The sequence below is a fragment of the Molothrus ater genome, chromosome 14, assembly GCF_012460135.2.
Source record: "Molothrus ater isolate BHLD 08-10-18 breed brown headed cowbird chromosome 14, BPBGC_Mater_1.1, whole genome shotgun sequence".
Lineage (NCBI taxonomy): Eukaryota > Metazoa > Chordata > Aves > Passeriformes > Icteridae > Molothrus > Molothrus ater.
The window spans coordinates 12,257,943-12,277,047 of NC_050491.2; the positions used below are offsets into that span (position 1 = coordinate 12,257,943).

The window sequence follows — 19,105 nt, forward strand, 5'->3', positions numbered from 1 at the left end:
TACATTACACCTGTAACTTCAGCTGAAACACAAAGAAGAAAAAGCACTGTTGCAATCCCCCTGCCGTGAGCAGCGACACCTTCCACTGGACCGGACTGCTCAAAAGCACATCCACCGTGCCCTTGAACCATTCCAGGGATGGAGCTTGCCCCGCTTCTCCGGGGATCCTGTGCCTGCCCCATCGCCCTGAGCCCGTGCCCGGAGCGGAGCGGTCGCTGCTGCCCCCGGGCCGCGCGGGGGCGAACGAGCAAGCGGACAGATAGAAAAAGGCATGTCAGCAAAATTAATCCACAAACGCCAAAGGTTTATGTCCGAAAAGGAGATAGAGGAGTCCTGCAACTTTATTAGAATAAAAGGAGAGCGTCCACTGAAGCCACACGGCCCCAAGATCTTCCCTCCCCAGGTTTCGGGGGGCGTTTATCCTGAACTCCCGTTCCTTTCCCCATTGGCCGAGGCACCAGGAAGGCACAGCCTTCCCGAACCGCCTACCGCGTATTCCCCCTCGAACCTGCTCAGAAACCCGAGCTCGCACAGACCCGTGGCTGTGTCAGGAGCCAGACTGTCTGGGCTCTGAGATAAACCTGCTGCCCAAAGCCAGCAGAGACATTAAGAGCCATTTCAAAGCTGTTAACATCCATACCTTCACCCATCGAATTGTTTGTAAAGACATTAGCACACAGCTTCCCTTCCTCTCGAGGACAAAAGGACAGAGACAAACGACTGCAGCAGCAGCGACTCTGCCGACCCGTTACCTCTTCTGCTCGTCCTCCTCCTCTCCGTTCCCGTCTCTCTCGCCCTCCTGTGTCCCGCCCTGTCCCCGCTCCTCCCGGAGCCGCTTCCCCCCGGCTCAGCGCGGCCGCCGCGGTCTCGCCCCCGCCCGGCTCTCGCCGTTCTGGCTGTGGAGCCGCCTGGCCCGGCCCCGGCCGCTGCCGCCGCCTCCTCTGCGGCTTCCCCGGCCGAGCTCCGCCGCTCGGTGCCCGCTCCACATGGGGAAGCCCGGCCCGGGCGGTCGGGGCCGGCCCGGACCCCGGGAAGGAGAAGGTACCGGGTGGCGCCGCTGCTGGGGTCTTGACCAAGTCAGCCGAAAGTGGCCGGAATGTCCAAAGTTACTATGCAGCCGAGGGGAAGCGCTCGGCCCTCTGCACCTCCATCAAACCAGCTTTGCACAAGGGGAAATGTCACATTGGAGTGCAAAGGTGACAAATGACCTGAGTGCGACCGGACAGGCCTGGGGGTGACACCGTCATCAACCCTGACACAGCACGGCCAGCGTGGGGGGACAGAGCTGGTGTCATCTGCGGGGACCTTGGTCGTGTCCTGCACACCTTCGCTTCTGTGGCCGTGCGTTTGTTCAGGTTTTGAGGGGTTTTGGAAGAAGAGTGTGTTCTTGGGGACTTGTTTGATTTTCTGGCGGTTTTCTAAGGGGTGGGAGTGTCGATCTGGGCTTTGCTTTTGTTCAGCTGATGTTTCTAAAGCCGCAGAGCCCCCGCTAGCCTCGGGCGGGGGAGCCCCGGAGAGCGGCGCTGGCTGGAGCCGACACTGGGTGGCAGGAGGCTCCCGCAAAAGGCTTCTGTGAGGGCCGTTCGTCCCTTCCCAGCCCATCACCTCCAGCACAGGCTGCTCTGTGCACCCCCTGGGCTAATCCAGGACCCCCTCGTGCCCTCCTGGCCACCCCTGCACAGTGTGCCCTGGCCCCCCAAGTGCACACTCAGCCCCCCACCCCATTGACGGCCGGGCACCCTGCGGCCCCACCGCACAGACAGGACGGGGTGTGCCGGTGTGCTCACGGGTGTGCAAGACTGCTGGGGGGCTGCAGGTGCGCTCCGAGGCGTGCATGCACATTCCAGGGTCACTCGGACCAATACTCGAGCCCGGCTTAGCGGGTGAGCAGAGGGAGCACATCCCTCCCGCTGTTTGAATAAACTGGGGGATGTCTGCCATTAACAGCTCCAAGAACTCTCTGAGCACAGGGACCTTCCACGTGAGAATGTCCCTGAAGTGCAGCCTCCCACCAACCTCCTGCTGTTGTGTGAGTCCTGCTGCTCTTCCTACTTCTCCGCTGTGGATGCACAATCCTTGACCCAAACACGGAGGAGCACCTGGAAGGACCAATAGGGGCTTTGGTCGAGGTGTAAAATGTAGCCCAAGGGTGGGAAGGGAGTGGTTTGGGCTCTAGTGATGTGAACCTACCAGGAGCTGCCTACACACCCACATTCTGAAATTTAATGGTTTTTTTTAAGCAAATTCAGTGGGTGAGAGCTGCCCATGGCGGCATTGCCCAATAGTTACCCAGTGTCAGCAGCAAATCTCATGTTCCCTTTTGCAGAGAGGGCACTTGCAGTCACCTTTGACCCCTACTCTCTGGGAACAGCCACTCTCTGATACTTCCACAAAATCTGATTTTTTTGCTTTAACTGACTCTGTGTTTTCTAGGAAGGAGGAGCAAGCAGCCTGTGACCTGTGACCAGCCACTCTGGGATGCTTGACAATACACCACACTCTGCTTTTAGGGCTCCCAGTAGCAGAAGATGGGTGCTGTGGTCAGCAGGTTACCTCTGCACCACTGCCTTCCCGTGGCATTGTAGACATCCAGTGCTGGTGCCTGGAGGACCATTTGTCAACACAATGCAAACATGCTTTATGCTCTTGCCAGATCAAGAGGAACAAATAAATGTTCAACGGGACAAATAAATAGGAAAGGACTCAGGGCTGTTCTGTCAGGATAGCCTGAAGTATCAAAGCACAGAGAAGAGTCCCTCGGGGCAGAGGGCAGAGTGGAGTGACCAGGCCCTGCTTGAAAGCCTCTGATGACCGAGGAATGGTGACATTCTATTAGTAAACCACTAATGACCACTTCTTTGGCATTTCCTGAAAACTACCATAGGTTGGCTGGTTCCTGGAGGAGCGCTGTGATGTCAGCAGCCAGAAATCCCGTGGAACCGGCCAGACTGGCAAATGCATGAAAGTCAGCTAATCTGCTGCTTTATCACTCCTCCTCCACCCCCAAAGCCCCATCCACTTCAGGCATCAGAGGGAAGCTAATTGACTCGAGCTTCCTTTTTGTGCTCAAACACCTTGGCTGCCTTGGTTATTTTCTCTCATTTTTGTTTCATACAAACAGATCAGCTTCCAAGGCGGTGCTGGCCCAGGTGTTATGTGATACATATCTACCAAATAACTGGGGAGAGGCCTTGCTTCACCAGGTGCTCTCTGCCTCTGGCTGATCTGGTCACAGTTTTGCTGCCTCTCCCCACTCACTGTGGTGAGAGTCACTGCTGGCAAAGGACATCAGTTGTTGCTCACCTTCTCTCTTTTCCTTTATCCCCTAAAGCAGAGGAAAGTGGGGACTTTAGGACAGTAAGCCCAGTGTGGAGTGGCCTTCCAGGGAATGGGATCTCAGCAGGGACATGGCACCATTCCTCAGAGTGGCTTTGGTAGTCAGAAGGGCAGGTGTCCATGGAGATGGCTTTCTGGATGGGGGCTGACCCAGAGGCTGAGGCTCCCATCTTCACCTTACCTGACCCAGTAAGTTTGACTCTGATCCTCACCCTCCTCCACCCTGCAGATTGCTGGATGGGCATGCTGCCAGGCTGTACTTTCCCTCACCACCTTGGAGACACAGTATAAACTTGGAGGCAGGTGGGAGGTGCTGAGCTCTTCCCTTGGCAGCAACTGGGACAATCCACCTCCTCATCCCTGCCATCTTACTGGTGTGAGAAAATAGGAGCAGGTTGAATAGAGTTCCTCACAAGGGCCCCCACTCTTAAACACCCAGGGAGTTTCAGGGATCTGTGCAGAGAAGAAGCTGTAGCCCTCCCCACTGGTGTTTGCCAGGGGCATGCACTGAGCCAAGGACCAGCTGGGTGTCACCTCTGTCCCTGGTAGGAGAATATGTGTCCAGGTCTGCACCAAACAGCCATGGAGGCTGCTCTCAAAAACCAGTCCAGGACAAAGGGTCACCTATGTTGGACCCCAGAGAAACCATATGGGGTCTTTCTGTGCTGTGTCCTGCTCTTCAGGTCCTTTCTGTGGAAAAATTCCAGGCTGGAGAAGTAACTAGGACAAAACCAAAAGGCTGAGGAAGCTGTGCTGTAGGACACAAGAGGGTGTTCATCACAGTAATGTAAAGAAGGGTCTGTAGGCCATGCAAATGAATATTTGTATATGTGTGTGAGAGCATCATTGTTTCATTTTGATGTAGAACCATAGCAATGATATCCAGCTGGAATAAATTGCTCCAAAATTCAGGTACTTGCATGCCACAGGAGTACCAGCATGGGCAGGTGGAGACAGGAAAAGCATATGGGTTAAATGAGATCTATTTATACAGGCACCTCTGGAGAACAGCAAAGCACCTGCAGAAACCCCTGGGGAAATCCAGGGGAAGCATTGCAGCTGCAGGTGAGGTTCTGCACCAACCCTGCTGCAGCGTGCCAGCACAGCATGGCCAGGGCTGTGCAGAGCCATGGTGGGAACAGGGAGGTGGGTGGGAAGCAGGATGCACTGCCAGGGCCTTGCCTGCTCACCCAAACATGCTGTGCTAGATGGGGAGGCACCAGGAGAGGCCTCAATCTACCCCAGCTATAATTAGCCAAGAGGTGAATGCAGCCATACAAACAAGGCTGCAGGAGCTCTGTGTAACCTGGATGTGACAAGGTCCTGGTGACACTGCTTGTGCCAGGAACAGAAGGGGTGGGAGGGATATGGGCACAGGGGCCACTGGGACTTGGCATGAGGGAGCCCAGTGATCTGGCAAGTGCAAACCCTGCAGTTCCTGCAGGACAATGTCATGGTGGGCATCTCTGCCAAGGGCCATCCACTGCTGCTGGCTGTGTCCCTGCTCCCTCCACAGCCATACATCAGAGTAAAGCAGGTTCCCACTGCCTATGCCCATCACATCAGGGAGAAGTGGAAGGAAAGCACTGCAGCTCAAAACACAGCCATGGTGGTTTTCCATCCCTGTGGCAGTAGGACTTGCCAACAGCAGGAAGTTCAAAATCTGCTCATTGGGTTGAGACAAGGCAGCCAGCAGCCAGCAATACATCCCTCTGAGTAGCCATAATCACCAAACTGTATCACTGGAAGACATGCCAGAGAAGGCATGTAGGGTAATAAACTGGTCAGGTGGGACCTACCTAATCCATTGGGGCATGAGGCCAAGTATCTGGTGGCTGGGCCTGTTTCTCAGGGCTTGGTGCTGCCTCTGAGCAGCTCATGGGCTCTGGGAATCAGCTGAAGCACAAACCTCTGCAGACTGGCACCACCTTGGGCCAGTCTGGGTGTGTTACTTGCCCTTCTGACCTTACATTTGCAGATTTGTGACCCATCTTGCCTCAGGAGCTGGCAGAGGAGGAAGAGCACTTTGCAGGGTTTGAGAGAAAACCTTGGTGGCTGGATGCGGGGCAGAGGGGACATTTGAGGATGCTGGCTCACCGTGCCAGGCAGCACCCCCTTGTCAGATGCACGGGGCAGGGCATGGGCACACAGCAGTGACAGAGCTGAGACACCACTTGCACCTTGCTCCACTCACAGGACCCTCTGGCCCAGGCTAGTACCTCCTGGCACTGCAGCATTTCTCCTCTTATTTAGCCTGTTTGTGCAAAATCACTTCACTTGTTCGTTTGCTCTTGCTACACGTGCCTACGTGGCCCAGCCAAACAGTTCAGTTCATCCTTTTGGCTTGTGCAAGCCCTTTCAAGCAGCTGGCTTATTCCTCTTATCTGTGAGTTGATGTTTAACCAAGTCAAGCATTATTTTGTTACAATCTTTCTGCATTGGCGCTGTTGCCCTTGAGCCTTCCATCTCCTCCTGATGTTTTCGAAAAGTCTGTCAGCATCCTCCTGAACTTTCCCTGCCACGAGCACAGGCACTTTATGGTGATGCTATGCTTTGTGTCCATCCTGTTTGACTTGCACAAACTTCCAGATCAGCTCTGGTCTTCTGTCCGTGTTGCAGTATGGGTTGAAAGTGGAAAGTTCTATTAGAGAACACTCCTGTGCCTTCTCTACTTTTTACATATGATCCATAAGTTGTCACTGAAGCTGTAGAAACACAAAGTATTGCTTTTCTTTGAGTGCAAAGAGAGAGGACAGGTACAGGAGAGAGGAAATGGAAAGAGATGTCCTGTTGTGCTGCACAGGAGCAATCAGACCAGCATAATGCACAAAACTACAGCATGTCAAATTTACTCTCTCTGAATTGCAAAAAGAACAGCTCTTTTTGCAAGAATACACATCTTTGCTGCGGTTTTTTTTCCTCCCTAGGGTTACAAAATCTGCTCCCAGGCCTGCAGGCAACAGTGTCTGCTGCAAAGGCAAAGCCTTGCTCCGGTGGGATGCTGTCATGGCAGGAGAGCTTTCAGAGTGCTGTAACCTTCCAAAGGAAGGGTGAGCCCACCCTTTCACAGCTGGGTTATGCATTTTATCCTGCCTCCTACAAATATAACTTTAGTCCATAAAATCGGTGTGTGAAATAAGGTTAGTCACAGGACTTCCTGGCAGTAGCTCATAAACAAGCTTTCCTCACTTCCCTCTTATGAAAGGTCATCTCTCCCCTGCTGCACTGACTTCTTTGTTTCCCTCTTCTCCCATTTATCCCGACTCCCATTCGTATCTCAGTCACTCTGGTAAATGTTTTGCCTCGTGGCAGCCTCATCAAACCCAGCAGGAGGATCAGGCTCTGGAGTACACTCTTGACACATCTCCTGGGGATGGCTCCTTTTGCACTTTCTGGTAGGTTATTTCGCTATCGTTCCTCATTCACACATTGAACAAGGGGGAACCCATGGCCCAAGTATTCAGCAGCTTGTTAGCAGTGAAAGGTAATAGGGTCTGCGAAGCTTCCTCTTCCCTTCATCCCCTTCTCACTCATATCCTCCCCCTACTTTTACCTTTGTAGTGGCAGTTTCCTGGGCTGAGTCTCCAGATCAACGTCTGGTAGCAGAGGGTGGTATTTAACTAGGTCTCACGATTATTTATGTTTCTATGAAAAACACACCCACTTTCCTGGGTGCAAAGGTGGCCAGGCACTAGCACACATGAAGGAGTCACCACCTATTGAGTATTTTATAGATGCAGCCTTCTAGCCCACAGGTCACACTGTCACCATCATGGCATTTACAGTCTCACCAGTAGCCTTGCTGGCCTTGATCCACATGTTTACATCTGACTTCCTCATCAGCACAAGGGATAAGTGTACATAGCAGTTGGACCAGATAGAGGAGAGCTCCAAAAGCAGCCAGGGGAGATGTGTACTCATGAGTCATCAGCTCTTTGGTTGCTCTTAGCTGGCAGAAAAGTGACTCTGTTGTGGAAATTTCCCTTCCTTGCTGCAGCCTCTGTCATTGAACACACTGCACTTAGATCCACACACTCACCATGCTGGTGCCCTGATCTCACCCATTCACGCAGAGAAACCCCAGCCCTTGCCTGGAGTTTTATTTTACCTACCAGGCTCTGCCTGTACCGGTCTGACTGCAGGTCTGGGACTAGGAGCTGTCACCCTATCGTCACCCCATTTGCCCCCTGGCTAGTCGAAGCTGTGATGGCAGGTGAGTTGGTTTGCAGCATTGCTTGAGGGTTCATTTCCTGGAAACAAGAATTGTGAAGCCAGGAAAATTTTCAGAGCACCCTATTTACATATTCAAACAGAGATTAAAACCTAGCAGGATTTTCTTCTAGGCCTATGCTTCCTTTTCCTCTCTGTCATCCTTTTACCCTGTCTTGCAGTAAAACTGACAAAGCTCTCAAGCGCCCATCTCAGCCTCAGGCTGCTCCCCTTCTCCTTACTGTCCTTGCTGAAATCTTGAGCATCTCCTGATTTTTTTCACCCAAAAGCCACCATCTGTGACATCTAGCAGTTCACACAAAGCTTGCTGTTCATGAGTGACAGCCCAACTGGGACACAGATGTTGAGTCTCATTTCCCACAATCCGGTGGCTTTTGGACATTTTTCCAAGATATTTGTTCCATTCTCTCCTCGTGTTCAAGCTCCCTTTTAATAACCAACTCAACTGAGTATGTTTTTTATGCAAACAGCAATTTCCTTTTGAAGCTCTCAGTGAAGGCCATGTTTGTCACTTAGTGCTCTGAGGGGAATTTGGGTAAATTGGACTTGAGACAAAAATACCTCTGTTCCCCTCTCCCAGGAACAGATTTCTGCAGAATCTGATCTCCAGAATCAGATTCCTGCATTTCATGTGCATTTCTGCTCTAAGAAGCTCAGTAAAGTGGTATTATCAGACTCTTCACATTGTGATATTATCATGTCTCTTCACATTGATTCCTAGCTCAACCACACACAATTCACTCATTAAAAAGACCTCTTGCCATCATTACTAAGTTTCAACTGGAGGTTCAGGTGAGTCACCATGACCCTAGCTGTGGTCTTTCCCCTGCTAAGACACCATCCCTAAAAGCAAAGGAAATACATGACAAATGCAGTACTTGGGTGCATTGGCTGTGACTATCACTGCCTCCTTTGGACTCAGCTCAATGTTTTGTCACAGTCCTGTCTCTGCAGGGATATGGGAACGGAAAGCAAAAAGGAGAGGATTGCATTTAATGTCCCAGTTTGTTTGGGCAGAACTTGTAGGTAGAGGCAAAGGCAATGGGTCTCTGCCTATTCTGACCATTCCTCAGGGAACTGAATGTGAACTGAGAACCATCAAACACACTACTCCCTGAATGGTTTCCAGGGAAAATTGCTTTTTCACCACCACATCCCACTGCTTTCCTCTGCCTACACTGGGGCAACTGGGAAGAAACCGTGGGCTGGGGTGATGAGCACACGTCTCAGCCACATGGAAGGGACCGTGGTGCCATCGTTTCTTCCTACTGCCAGCATCACTGCAGGGGCAGTGGATTTCTGAGCTGTATTCCTCCAAGGGAACCATGAAGTTATTTCTAGCTTTGACCAAAGTTTTCTCTTCTGAGTGTCCCGTCTGTGCTCCCCACTGTGCTGTGACCGCTCCATCAGCCTGTTTTCAGCAGGTACTGATAGCTGTGACGTGCCAGGAGTCCTTGGAGGGCTGCCCGTGCATTTTGTGAGCCTTGTTGCCACGATACTGAACGCAGAGCAGATGTTTATTTCAATAGAGATGGCTTTGATTCCTTTTCAACTTTTCACTCGAGCTGCCATCGTGTGTGAATGCTTCTTCCCAGGAGCCAAGCGTGCTGTCAGGGCCCAACAGGCAGGCCTTGTGGCTGCAGCCAGTGAGGAGGGAACAAGGCTGAGAGGCAAGTGCCAGAGCAGCACAAAGCAAGCTGATGGCCCTGGCCTCTCAGGAAGGATGGCTGAAGCTCTGGGGACAGGGACTGAGGATGTGTGTGTGTCTGCATTCATGTGTGTGTGTGTGTGTGTGTGTGTTTATGCACACCTCTGTGTGTGTGTTTGTGTGGCTCTGTTTTGGTGCCACAAAGTCTCCTTCTCACAGCCAGTGCTCCCTAGCACTTCATCTCCTTTTTCCCCCTCCCAGTCGCCTCCATCAGATCATCGCTGCCTTGCTGCACACATGGACCAGCTTAGCTGGAGGCTGAAGTGAAGAGAACATCTTCTTGAGAACAACAGAAACCAGGCACCAAAAAATATTGAAGATGTGGCAGGAAAGGTAAGGAGATCCCTTCCTTTAGTACAGTAATTCCATGTGAGAATTATCAAGATGAGATAATTACTTCTTTCTGATTTTTTTTCCTTCTCCTTTACCCTTTCCTTTCCTTCCTTTTTTTTCAGTTGGTATATTTTAAAAAATACCTCTTTTTTTTTCTCTTTCCTCTCTCTTTCCACTTTGTTTGTCTTTCTCTCCACCCTTTTCTTGGTGCTGGCAGAGCAACATGCCCTCACAAATACCCTGCCCAGAGTTCTGCCCAGGGCTATCAGCCTCTTTGGAAGGGGTGCTTTGCTTGAGTAGGAATTCCACCAGAACCAGCTTCTTGCTGTTCCCTTATATAGAAATGTTTTTAATTCTATAAATACTGTATGCATTTTACTAAAAAAAAAAAAAAAATAGGGAAAAAAAAGGTTGGACTGGCTATGTAAAGACACTGTGCTGTTGGGGCTGGAGTTTTGTTTGCCCACTGGCAGGGCCTCTCACTTCCTTCACCCTTTCCACTGTTGTGAGCAAACTATTTTTGGTATTCCAAGAGCGCAAGCTTTGCTGAAATTCTGGTTTCCTGCTTTAGAGCAGAGAAGAGTTATTTAAAATTACAAAATATATTTGCAAACAGGAGGAAGAATACATGAGAACAATAATTTGAGAACAATGTTCTGTGATATTAAGCTACTGAATTGGATACAATTACCTATATATACATATATGTGTGTCTCCATGTGTGTATTTAGAGATGCGTGGATTATTTTAGAGATGGAAGTGTAAATAGAGTATATTTGTAATAAAGAGGTCAGAAACAAAACAGTAGTTCCATCTCACTTATCTTGCAATCTTGGAAGAACAGAACTATCCTACAGAAGATCATCTTCTTTAAGCCAAATATTGTATTGAAATAAAAAGTTAACTGGCTCAAGGATATTTTGTATTGAAGGTGGAAATGTTGCCCTTGAACTTGTGAACAGTCCATTCAATTTATCATAATCCTTAGGAACATAGTGACTCACCATTCACCAGACTGGTACAATACACGTGCACTATCAGCTTAGTACCCTCATAAAGACAACTCACTGATTTTTTTTTTCCCTGTTATGGAAAATTAAAGATTATGTCAGCACAAAATTCCTGTGCTACAGACTCATCTAGTACCATGGGCACCGTGTCTTCTGGTCCTGTTAACAAGTAGCTCTGCCTACCATTGCAGGGCAGTTCCTCCCATCTCAGCTGAGTACTTTGGCAAAAATTTAACCCTCCAGGCTGAAACTTCTGCATGGAACAGGCCAATCATGCAAGGACAAAGCCCATCCACCACAGCAGCTCATGTCTGACTGGAGCCAGTGGAAGGGGCTGGGGAAGTGAGTGAGAATGGAGTGAGCAGGGGCAGTGCCTGCACTCGCCTGACAGGATTTGCAGCTCACCTGATTCCTCAGTCAGAGGTGCCAGTTTTATAAACAGTATTTCCCAGTGTTAGGGCATTTTTTTTTTCCTTACATGAAACTGTCCAGTCACTTTTGGCCTGTAGCAATTAGTTCACCAGCTTAACTATACCCTGTGTGAAGAAGTGCCTTCTTTTGTTTGTTTTGAACTTGGCATCTGCTTGTTTGATTTAATGATCTTTAGCCTTTACATTGAAGGACATGGTGAACCAGCATCCTTCACCCACCTCTTCCATCCTAGGCATTTACCTCAGACTGATTATTTTCCTTAAAAGTACAGGAAGTGTCAATTAAAAAATAGTTGAAGCATTTCTAAGAGGAAGACTGCAAGAAGATGTATCATTTTGCCCTGCTAAGAAATATCATTTTGCTCCCTTTGCTTCTGAGGGAGGATGTGGAGCATCATCCTTATGTCAAGCATGTGCCATTGCTGTCTCCTGGAGAAAATGCATGGTTTTGCTATATTACATGAAAGTCTCAATTTTTTAACACTCAGTTGGCAGTGGCAGACTTTGGCAGCTGAATTATCTAAATAATCCATTTGTGCTGGAGGAGCTCCATGCACCTGGTGTCCTACAGAACAATTGAGCTGCCTCCTCTGGGGGAAACAAGAGCTGCAGAGGCTACAAGGAAGGTGGGATACTGAGAATACTAGAGAATGAAACAAGATGTATCCTGAGCATGGGAATGAAGGTGGTGAGCAGAAGTGAAGGTACTATGGTCCAGGTTCTAGTCCAGCTGCAAGGCTCTATAATTTTAAATTATTTATTGGATACAGAGATGTCAAAGTTGTACTATGGGATTGACAAGGACTACATTTGTCTCCCATGAGTTAGTATCAGCAGCTTCTAGTGCTGGAAATTCTGAAGGTCCTAAATAAGTTGCCTTGAAGACAAAGCGATTTCCCTAATGCCTGTGAATCAGAGACTGATTTATGTCAAAGGATAGAAAAATTATGTTCTTACAAAAACATTTTAATTCTTCCTTTGATATCCTTGATGTTCTCATTAATAAAATAAATACGTGGTTCTTTTTTCCCCCAATTCCAATCAACTTTTAACTTCCACAACATCTTTGGCAAGGTGTTTCAGACTTAAAATCATGAAAGGCATTCAAAGCTACTGCTTTGGGATGCTGAATTCCACTTTTATTGGGCAACCCTTTAGCTGTGCTGCTTGTTTTAATAGAAGGGTGCCAGGCAGGAGAATTGTGGGTGCCTCTAAATGCATCCCATGGGATTTTCACCACAAGCCCAGGTCAGTGCAACACCAGCCAGCTGAACTTTGCAAAAGCACTGAAGGGTTTGCAACACCCAGATCCATCCTGCTACATAGAAACTGGGCATCATATTTTTAGAGAGATGTGTGAGTTTGCATCAGCTCTGCTAGAACCAGATCAGACACCTGTTCCCTCTCTCCCCCCACTGTAAGGAGTCTTTGGAGTCTGTAAAATACAGTATTTTTCTGCTTAGCACTCTAATTAATATAATTTTATTCATTTACGTTTGAAAGTTTAAGAGACATTTCTACCACTTTTTGTGATAGGTCTAAAGCAACTAAGATGGTGCAGGCCCTCTCCAAAAGCTCTGTGGTTTTGATAGCTCCCTGCAGTCTTCTGATGTAAAAATAATTATATTTTCACACCAGCAACACAAAAATAGTAGTTAAAAAACATGAAACAGTTGAAGGTCTGACTTGGGTCACATTGCTACTGTGAGGCCCTGGGAGCTGTCCTAAGTGAATTATAGACACATTTTAAGTCTTGGAAAACAGCAGCACCAGGTATTTAAAGGGCAGGCTGGGAGGGAGCAGGCAAGGTCTTTCATAGAGCAATATCAGCAACTGATCACCTGTCTTTCTTAATGCACAAACTAGAATTTGCTAATTACAGAGGGGAATACAATATTACAGCCCTTTTCATAGATGTTATGGTGCCAGTCTACCTCACTTCACAGCCTGGCTCAATGATTCAGTCATTGCATGAGCAGCTGATTACTTAAGATTCCCTGGCAGGTTTTCCTCCCTGGCTTTGCTCACCATGGCATTCCTGGGCTTTCTGACCTGCCTTTTCACAGGATGCTTTAATTTGTGTTTTTGTCACTTTGCTGTTCCTTTGGTCAACCTGCCATGCACGGGACATAACTACAGATATAACTGCTGGGGAGAATACCTTATCACATGCTTCACAGCTGCCCTGCAAGAGCAGAAGTAGAACTCTCTTAAATATATCTGCTACAGTCCCTTTTATGTTATATTAAGCTGCATGCAAGTCAGAAATGCATAAAAGGCCAAAAGTCTCAGTATATGGCCTCAAAATAGGAAGAATGGATTGGCAATTAGTATTCTCTGGTATAAAGTAAACAGAGAGAAAATATGTATAACATCAAGACAAGGCTGAGATAACCAGTTAGCAGAAATCTGGAGAGAAAAGGTAATATATGGATAGAAAGAGAAAAGCAAAACCTCAGAACCAGAAGAGGAGCAGCAGGTCTGCAATGCAGCAGCAGCATGAAATACAAAATCATCCTATTTCATTTGTCAGGATTTTTTTCAGGGTTTATGTTCTAAAGATTATTAAAAGGTAGCAGGAGAAGTGATTTAAGTATATTTGAGTAGAATGAATCAGGCAGGATTCAGAAGTACCATGAGTGAATAGTCATTCATTTATTTGCTGAACTACTGTACATAATTAAGAAAGATTTTTGTCAGTAGAAATCCCCATTTCTTTCCAGAGGTTTATTAATGGAAAACATTTTTGAATTTAAGTATATGGTATCAACTTTCAGCAAATACTTACCTTAAACATTCCACGCATTAAAATGAACTCTGGGTAGGCTCATAAGTATCTTAGATGTATAACTATCACACAGAACCCTTTTTAAGTCATGCTATTTTTTTAAAAAAGGTGCAGAAGGAAGTAAATATTTTAGTAACAGTAAAGGCTTAACAAACTGGCAAGTTGGAAAAAAAAATATTCCACCATGATCCATAAGCCCTTGTTTAACAAACATTACTGTTTGTTTTTTGGTTCAAACCACATTGAATTAAGGATGGAAAGACTGCCTAACTTTGAAATTCTTGTCTTCAGCCTGTTTTAACACAACCTTACCTTAAACAGAGGTGTTTTGTGTTCCTTGCCCAGTGCAACATTCCTCTGAGTCCTAAGGGAGGGAGACCGCCTGCTGTCACATCCTTTCTGAAGGGACCTACCCTCTCAGCAGGATAGCTCTGGTACAGCCAGCAATCCAACACCTCCAGCTTACCTTACTTTTTCTTGGCTTTTAGACCTAGGAACCTAAGAATTTGAGGGAAGCCCTCACATAGCCATGAGGATATTTGTGATGGATCCATGTGATTTCTATACTCTTGCTCAGAGGGCTGCTGGGGAAGACCAGTGCCATAAAAGGTGTCAGTTTGAGCTTTGCTTCAGTAACTGGCAAAACTTACATGTGTAGGAACGTGAATCACACACACTGATGTGTGACTCATGCATGAATGGGAAAAAAGTCACTTCAAAAACACTGTTATTTTCCCCTGTCCAGGCCCTGGTAGAATGTTGGGGCACCCCACCTCACCAGGAAAGCAGGTGGTGGTGAAGGACAGAGGTATGTGCTGGGTCAGCCCTGCAGCAGCCGGTGCAGGGTGGGGAGAGCTGGCCAAAGAAGGGGGAACCCCCCTGGTGAGCCAAGAAAGAGCCAACCACCCTGAACTGGGAGCTGAACTTCCGAAGACCAACTGGACCTGCCCTCACCACCTCCACCACAGCTGCCAGGAGCATCCCTGAGACAAGACATCACTTTTGTCACAAAAGCAAGTAAACCCCATCAAATATTCCCTCAGTTATTTGTACCCTGTTACTATCCCTTGGGTGCAGGAGCCAGGGGTACAGAGGTGATGGGATTTTGGGGACAGTGGGGCCAAGGAGCAGCGCTGTGACTGTGCAGGAGGGACCCCATGGCAGCACCCGAGGGGTCGGCACTGCCACTGGTGAGGCTGCACCTTCAGTTATGTGTCCAGTTCTGGGCCCCTCAGCTCAGGAAGGACATTGAGGTGCTGGACCGGGACCAGAGAAGGGCAACTGAAGTGGGTGAAGCCCCTGGAGCAGCACAAGTCTGCTGAGGGAGCTCCTGAGGGATCTGGGGGTGTTTGGCCCGGAGAAGAGGACGCTTGGGGAGGACCTCACTGCTCTGCACAACGCCCCGATGGGGCTGTAGCCAGGCCAGGGTCGGGCTCTGCTCCCGGGGAACCACGACAGGACAAGGGGACACAGGCTTAAGAACATGTTTGGGTTGGACATTAGGAGGAATTTCTTCACAGAAAGGGTCATTAGACATTGGAACAGGCAGCCCGGGGAGGTGGTGGAGTCACCGTTCCTGGAGGTGTTTAAGGAAAGACTGAACGTGGCATTCGGTGCCATGGCCTGGCTGACAAAGTGCTGTTGGGCCATCGGTTGGACTCGATGACCTCAGAGGTCTTGTCCAACCTATTTGTTGGTCACTCTGTGACAGCGCGGGCGGCCGCAGTCCCCAGCCCGGGGCGTGCGGACGCTGAGGGGTCCCCGCGGCCCCTCCCTCGCCCCGCCGTGCCCCGGTGCCGGCCCGCCCGGGGAGGCGGGCGCCGTGACGCCAGGGCCGTGCGGCGGCTCCGCCTCGCGAGGCCGGAGCCGAGACGGAAGCAGCCGCCGCACAGCAGCCGCCGCCTGCAGCCGGAGCCCGACATGGCGCTCTGAGCCAGCCCCGGCCGCGCCGAGAGCCGCCACCCCGGGGAGCCCCGAGCAGCCGCCCCCGCGCCGGGTCCGGGGAGCGGGGCATGGGCAGGGCCGCTGCGGGGAGCCCGGCGGGCAGGGGACAGCGGCGCTAGCGACCCCCGCCCGCCCTTCGCGCAGCGCAGCCCCGCGGCCGCGAGGTGAGGAGCCGGCGGCGGGCGGGGGCCGGCGGGCAGGGCGGGGAGGGAAGGAGGGAGCGCGGCCCGCGCTGAAGCCGCCGCCTCCCCGCCGCTTTGTCCTTCCAGGCCCCGCCGCCGCCGCCCAGGAGAAAGAGGCCGAGATCGGGGAGCAGCGGGCGGCGCCCGCCCGGCCGCCGCAGCCCGCCATGGCCCACTCGCCCGTGGCGGTGCAAGTGCCCGGCATGCAGGTGAGCTCCGCACCGGGCCCAAAATGGAGGCGACGGGCCCGGCCCCGGCCCCAGCTCCGGAAGCGGCGCTTGCGGCCCGCACCGGGCGGAGCCGCCGCCGGGGCGCGGGGGGCCGCGGGTGGGCGAAGCGGAGCGGGGCCGCGGGGAGGCCGCGTTGGGCTGGGGGGAGGCCGGGCCGGCCGGGGAGCGAGGGAGGCAGGGAGGGAACCTGCTCCGAGGTAACGGGAGGCTGTGGGGGCCGCGTACCTGCACCCCGGCGGGGGAGAAGAGATTCTCCTCCTTCCTTGCCTCCCTTTGTTCAGGGGTGGCCGCGCCGCATCCAGGAGCACGTAAGAGCCTCTAAAACTGATTAAAGGCAAAGTGAAGTTAATCGCAGGGTGTGTGGGTGCGCTGTAAATGACATACCAGGAGCGCTGGCAGGCCGACCTGCTGCAGGACTTCCCCACCAGCCTGGCGCTGGGCCTGTAGTGCAGCTTCCCGGAGGAGCCTGGGATTCATGGAAAGGTGGTATCTGCCAGGTCTGGTGGGGACAGAGCAGCGGCGAGCATAGTCTGTCAGAAACCTGCACCTCTCCTCGCCTGGGAATGAGGCCTAGTGTCGTTTTTGTACGTTTGTCTTACCTGCTTAGAAAACAAGGTGCAGAAGGAAGTAAATATTTTAGTAACAGTATTAAGTAGAAAACAAACAAGTTGGTATGTTACTGACTTTCATAGGAAAGGTGGAATACCTATGACTCTTTTACTTCACCGGATAATCTGATACAAATTTAGCCAGAGATCTTTATCAATGTAAAGATCAGCTCTCAGTGCTGATTTTTGCTTGTCAGACCCTGGCAGCCCAGTCAGTGTTTTGAGTATTCTCTTAACTTCTGGGGTAGTCATACCTGTATAACATCAGAGGTTTTTTCACGTCAAATAATACAGAAACATTTATGATACATCTCTGTGTATGTGAGAGATACAGTAGAGAGTTCAGAAGGCTTCAGAACAAAAAGTTAATATATCTCTTGGTCAGGTAACTTTATGACTTCTAGAAAGTGTAGAGTTGATGTATAAACAGTATTTGTCTATTTTTGCCAGTTACTATGGTTTACCAGTGCTATGGTTTAGTTTACCTTTCCCCTTTCTAATAATTTCTAGGCTTTCTGAAATCTGTTAAATTATGGTAATTCACTTTCTGTTTCTATAAGAGGATACAAGCCACATCTTCTCAGCCTACTTGTTCCACTGTGTCAGAATAACTGTTGCATTAGAACATCCTGAAGAAATTTTGTGATAAAAGATTTAAAGGCTTTAGTCTTCTTTAATTACAGCCTCTGGGCTTTCTAGTGTGTTTTTATTTGGGAAACTTCTGTTTCAACATTCTAGTTTGTCAATTTCCTATTTTTATATCTGCTTAATGTATTGCTGTCCTATTTTCCAACTGTAACTGCCAACACAAAAGCACCTTGAAATTATTTAAGCTTCTGTTTTTTCATGCTATACCAATAAACTTTGTCCTAATAGCATCCTTATCCCCACTAGTATTGTTAATAGTGTTACTCACAGCCCTTAACATATATCACTATGTTAAAAACATATTTTACACTATGAGATAAATCCAGATGCATAGAATTTAACCACATTTTTTCCTTGGTGTTTTTTTTTTACGAAGATGATTACACAAGTCCTGAAACCCTCAGAATACAAAAAAAAATAGAATTTGGTGTGATGTTAATCTGCTCATCCTTCTTCTAGAAGAGTCATAATACAGAGTGTTTTAATTTAAAAATAAACTAAAACCAACACAACATCTGCATGGCAGCCTGAGGTAGAAGAGTTGTTTCCTTTGGGGTTTTTTAACTTATCTGGACTGTTCAGGCAGGATCATCTAAGTGATGGTAAAAGCATGCCTGCTTCTGCTCAGTGTTAAAGGAAATGTGTAGTGATTGATTGATTGAAGAAGGAATAAACAGGTTCCTCTGTGATGCAAGATGTAATAGTTATGTTAAAACTATCACTGTGGGAAAGTGTAACCTCTTGTTTTGTAATCTGTTGAGGAAAGATTTTATTGAACATAACAGTTGGAAACTGAATTTGTCGGAGAATGTCACAAGCCTGAAGTTTTCAGCTTTATTGTCATCTTATGCTTTCCCTTACATTTGATTATACAAAAAGTATAAAGAAAAATCCAGAAATAAACATGTTATGTAATTCACGTACTCCAAAAACAAGGCTTAAGACAGTTTATCACCAAAGTATATCAGAAGCTTTTTTGACTCTTAAGATTTTTCATCTTATGAAGAGTCACGTCCCCTTTAAAAAAACCTCAAATATGGAAAATTACAGAAAATCACAGAGAGTTATTTTGGTGGACTTGGAGTCTGACTTTAGTCCCCTGGCAGCAATGGCAGACCCAGAGGTGGTATTATCTGTTGCCCTTATGAGTAGTTATAGAGCCATTTGTTTATGTAGTGGTTACATTCTGTTTAACCTGTCTTGTGTCCCTAACAAAACCAAATTTTATACCTAACAATTCTTGCCTCTGCAAACAACTTCCTAAACACATTCAGTTTCCTTGCTCCTTTGGAAAGGCTCCACTTGATGCAGTTGTACAGTGTTAACTCAGCCAGCTGCCAAACTTCTAAACCCATTCAGTAAAACCCAAGTACTCAGTGTATGTATAACATGAGTGGTCTGAAGCTGAACATGATACCCAAATTATGGCATTTTACACAGAATCCAAGATGAGATGGAAAATGGAAAGGATGGTGAGCACAGTTAAGGTGTCCTGGTTACAGGAAGCACAGTTCGCGGTGAGCTTGATTGTCAGGTTTGAGGTTTTATTCAGTAATGTCACAGTAACTTTGTTCCTTGGGATAAAAATATTCAAACTAGTTCTTAGTCTGGAATGCTTTGAGATCTCACAGTGAGAAACCTGTTCACCAGCACTGTC

At 48.8% G+C, this 19,105-nt stretch overlaps 1 protein-coding gene across 1 annotated transcript in view; it reads left to right on the plus strand.

Annotated features, from left to right (window-relative positions):
- Positions 1-14,993: 14,993 nt before the first annotated feature.
- STK26 (serine/threonine kinase 26) overlaps positions 14,994-19,105 on the plus strand; it is a 29,871-nt gene continuing 25,759 nt past the window's right edge. Inside the window, exons 1-3 of the mRNA XM_036402096.2 lie at positions 14,994-15,026; positions 15,548-15,944; positions 16,050-16,171. Coding sequence (XP_036257989.2) covers positions 14,994-15,026; positions 15,548-15,944; positions 16,050-16,171 — 552 coding nt within the window. The remainder of the gene's footprint in view (positions 15,027-15,547; positions 15,945-16,049; positions 16,172-19,105) is intronic.